Here is a 2,828-nt window from a genome sequence, read left to right as displayed (position 1 = left end):
ACGCTAAATGTGGATGTCTGGACGATACCCATCAAGCTTTCGACGAAATGCCCGTTCAAAACATAGTAACCTGGAACGCCTTGGTTACCGCTTACGGCCAAAATGGACGTGCGAAGGACGCAATCAACTTGTTCGACGAAATGCTTCGCAAAGGAATCAAGCCAGATTCAGTCACTTTCCTCAGCATCCTCTCTGCTTGCAGCCACAACGGCTTCGTTGAGCAAGGGCTTCAATACTTCCACGCCATGAAAGAGCCGAGAAAGGAGCACTACGCCTGCGCGGTGGATATGCTGGGTCGTGTGGGGAGGTTTGATGAATTGGAGAGCTTGCTCCATCAGATGCCTTTTGATGCCGATGAAATCATATGGAATTCAGTTCTAAATTCCTGCCGGAAACACCGAAACGAAAAGCTGGCAGCAAAAGCCGCGGAGAAGCTGTTTGCTATGGAGCTCGGTGATGCCGCCCCTTACATAATAATGTCGAACATCTACTCTCAATCCGGGCGATGGAACGAAGCCGCCGGCGTGAAGAAAATGATGAGGGAGCGAGGAGTCAAAAAGGAGAAAGGATGTAGCTGGGTTGAGATTAAGGAGAAGATCTATGTTTTCACATCAGATGATGGGACGAATCCAAGGATTGGGGAAATTAGGGCGAAACTGAAGGAATTGGAAGTGGAGATGGAAAATAAAGGGTACAGACCTGATACGAGCTGCTCGTTGAGGAACGTCGGCGAGGAGGGGACGAAGGCGGAAGCGTTGAAGCGGCATAGTGAGCGGTTGGCGATAGGATTTGCGCTGATTAGCACGCCGGCGGGGTCGACGATTAGGGTTATGAAGAATTTGCGAGCTTGTGTTGATTGCCATGAGGCGATCAAGGTGATTTCGAAGATTGTGGAGAGGGAAATTATTGTGAGGGATAGTAGCCGGTTTCATCATTTTAAGAATGGGATTTGTTCTTGTGGTGATTATTGGTGAATGAGATGTTGGAAAGAATTTTTTTAGAGGCAATGAAATGTAATGTAAAAAATATATATTTGAAATATTTTAAATTATTTGAATGAATATAAAATAAATATAAATAATTATTTTTTATTAACTTAAAATAAAATATATTTAGTGTTAAATTAAATGATGACGATAATCTGGCCGTCATAGGCAGCGGCGACAATTAACAACGGCTTGTGGCGATGTCTAGTGGTGATCGACAAGAGTAGTGACGATATCAATGATATAATTTATAGTGTATTTGAAAATCAGTAAAATCTAATAATTTTCAAATACATGAAAATTGAACTAGATGATGAACTTTAAATATTTCAAAATTTTGCTTTGTTTTTTTTTTTTTAACTTTAAATCAAATATTAATATTTTTAAAATCGGGGCATTCAAAATGATTTGGACCCTTTTTTATTTCAAATTAAATAACCCCTTAGCAAAATAGAAATATTGAAAATGATAGTGAAGCATAATAATATTTTGAAGTTTTTAAAATTTCTTTATTGTTTTAGATATACTTGCTTAATTTAAAATAAAGAAAAGGTCATAAGGGAAGTAGTATACATTTATGGCCACGCAAGTTCTACCTCACCTAGGCAATAGCTGGTCTCAATGAACTTATGATTGGGAGAAATTATTAAGTGCGGTCACCGTATGTTGGTTCAGAGGTGAATCAGGATGCGTTACGAATACCATATTGCTCTGAATTGGTGTTGTGTATCGTTATGTACCAGAGTGATGTGGCGCATCCTAATTCATCTCTGGACCATCTGGTTATCGCACGTAATAATTTCTCCATAACTAAAGGGAAAAAATAAAGAAAAAGAATGTAGAAGTTCAATTCAATCATTGATTTTGCAATAAAAAAAAATGTTTTTTTTTTTTTTTGAATGGATATCTACCCGCTGCGACCTCAGCTTGTAAAGTGCTTGGCGGTGTGACTAATCCTCGACTGAGCTGGAAGAGGCACCCATTGGAATAACCTCCTGGCCCGCGCTTATTTGTGTCCCATTGAAGAAGCGCTACCACTGAGGGGAATTGAACACGAGTTGGAGGTATCCAACCGCACTCAACCACCAACCTTTTATCTGAAAGCATGAATAAGAGTTATGTACAAGATAGGCAGGTAACTTAAACTAATTTTCTTTAACCAGTATACATTTATGCCTATCCCAATCAATCTCTAAACAAGTTTGTTCTCAAATAGGTCATACAAGTTGAAGAGCTCCAATCCCTGTTCTTTAATAAATATGCATGCTTGTTATAAAATAACAACTCTGTTTAAAATTTAGGTTTTATTTGAGACAGCTTTCTCAATACTTCTTAAAGTAACTTTAGTACAAAAGTTAAAATTTTTTACTAAAAAACTGTTGTAAGAAGCAATAATTAAGCCGTTCCAAACAAACCCTTATTTTAAGGATGTTCATAAATTTTATACATATTTAAGTCTTATCATTTTCTGCAATTAATTTAATTGTCAATGAAGATACCATCTAAATAATATCAATTAATATAATCTTTTTTACATTTACTTTTTAGAAACACTTTGCATTTCACACATGTTTGTTCATTGCATCAAAGTCATTATCATAAGATGTACTCTATCATTCAATCATGCACACGAAAACATAAATCATTTTATTTATATTCTCCGTATCATTTTACACTGATATAAAATAAGCATTATGATGGTGAAATAGATGGGGATATTGTCAGTAGAATTCAAGTTGGATGGTTGAAGTGGAGGAATGCATCGGGTTTGTTATGTGATAGAAATGTACACCTTAAATTTAAGTGAAAATTCTATAAGATGGTAGTGAGGCCTGCAATGCT

At 36.8% G+C, this 2,828-nt stretch overlaps 1 protein-coding gene across 1 annotated transcript; it reads left to right on the top strand.

The window, feature by feature from the left end:
- Positions 1 to 7: 7 nt before the first annotated feature.
- On the top strand, positions 8 to 1,001 carry LOC110096612 (putative pentatricopeptide repeat-containing protein At2g01510). The gene has a single exon (XM_020822650.2). The coding sequence runs from the start codon at positions 48 to 50 to the stop codon at positions 972 to 974; it is 927 nt and encodes a 308-aa protein (XP_020678309.2). The 5' UTR covers positions 8 to 47; the 3' UTR covers positions 975 to 1,001.
- The last annotated feature ends 1,827 nt before the right edge of the window (positions 1,002 to 2,828 follow it).

This window comes from Dendrobium catenatum, unplaced genomic scaffold, assembly GCF_001605985.2.
Source record: "Dendrobium catenatum unplaced genomic scaffold, ASM160598v2 original_scaffold_143163, whole genome shotgun sequence".
NCBI lineage: Eukaryota > Viridiplantae > Streptophyta > Magnoliopsida > Asparagales > Orchidaceae > Dendrobium > Dendrobium catenatum.
The sequence above is the reverse complement of the archived record's forward strand: the minus strand, read 5'-3'. Positions and strand labels throughout refer to the sequence as shown.

Excerpts from the sequence above, each read along its gene's own strand:
- LOC110096612 (XM_020822650.2), top strand. The coding sequence starts at position 48 with ATGCCCGTTCAAAACATAGTAACCTGGAACGCCTTGGTTACCGCTTAC.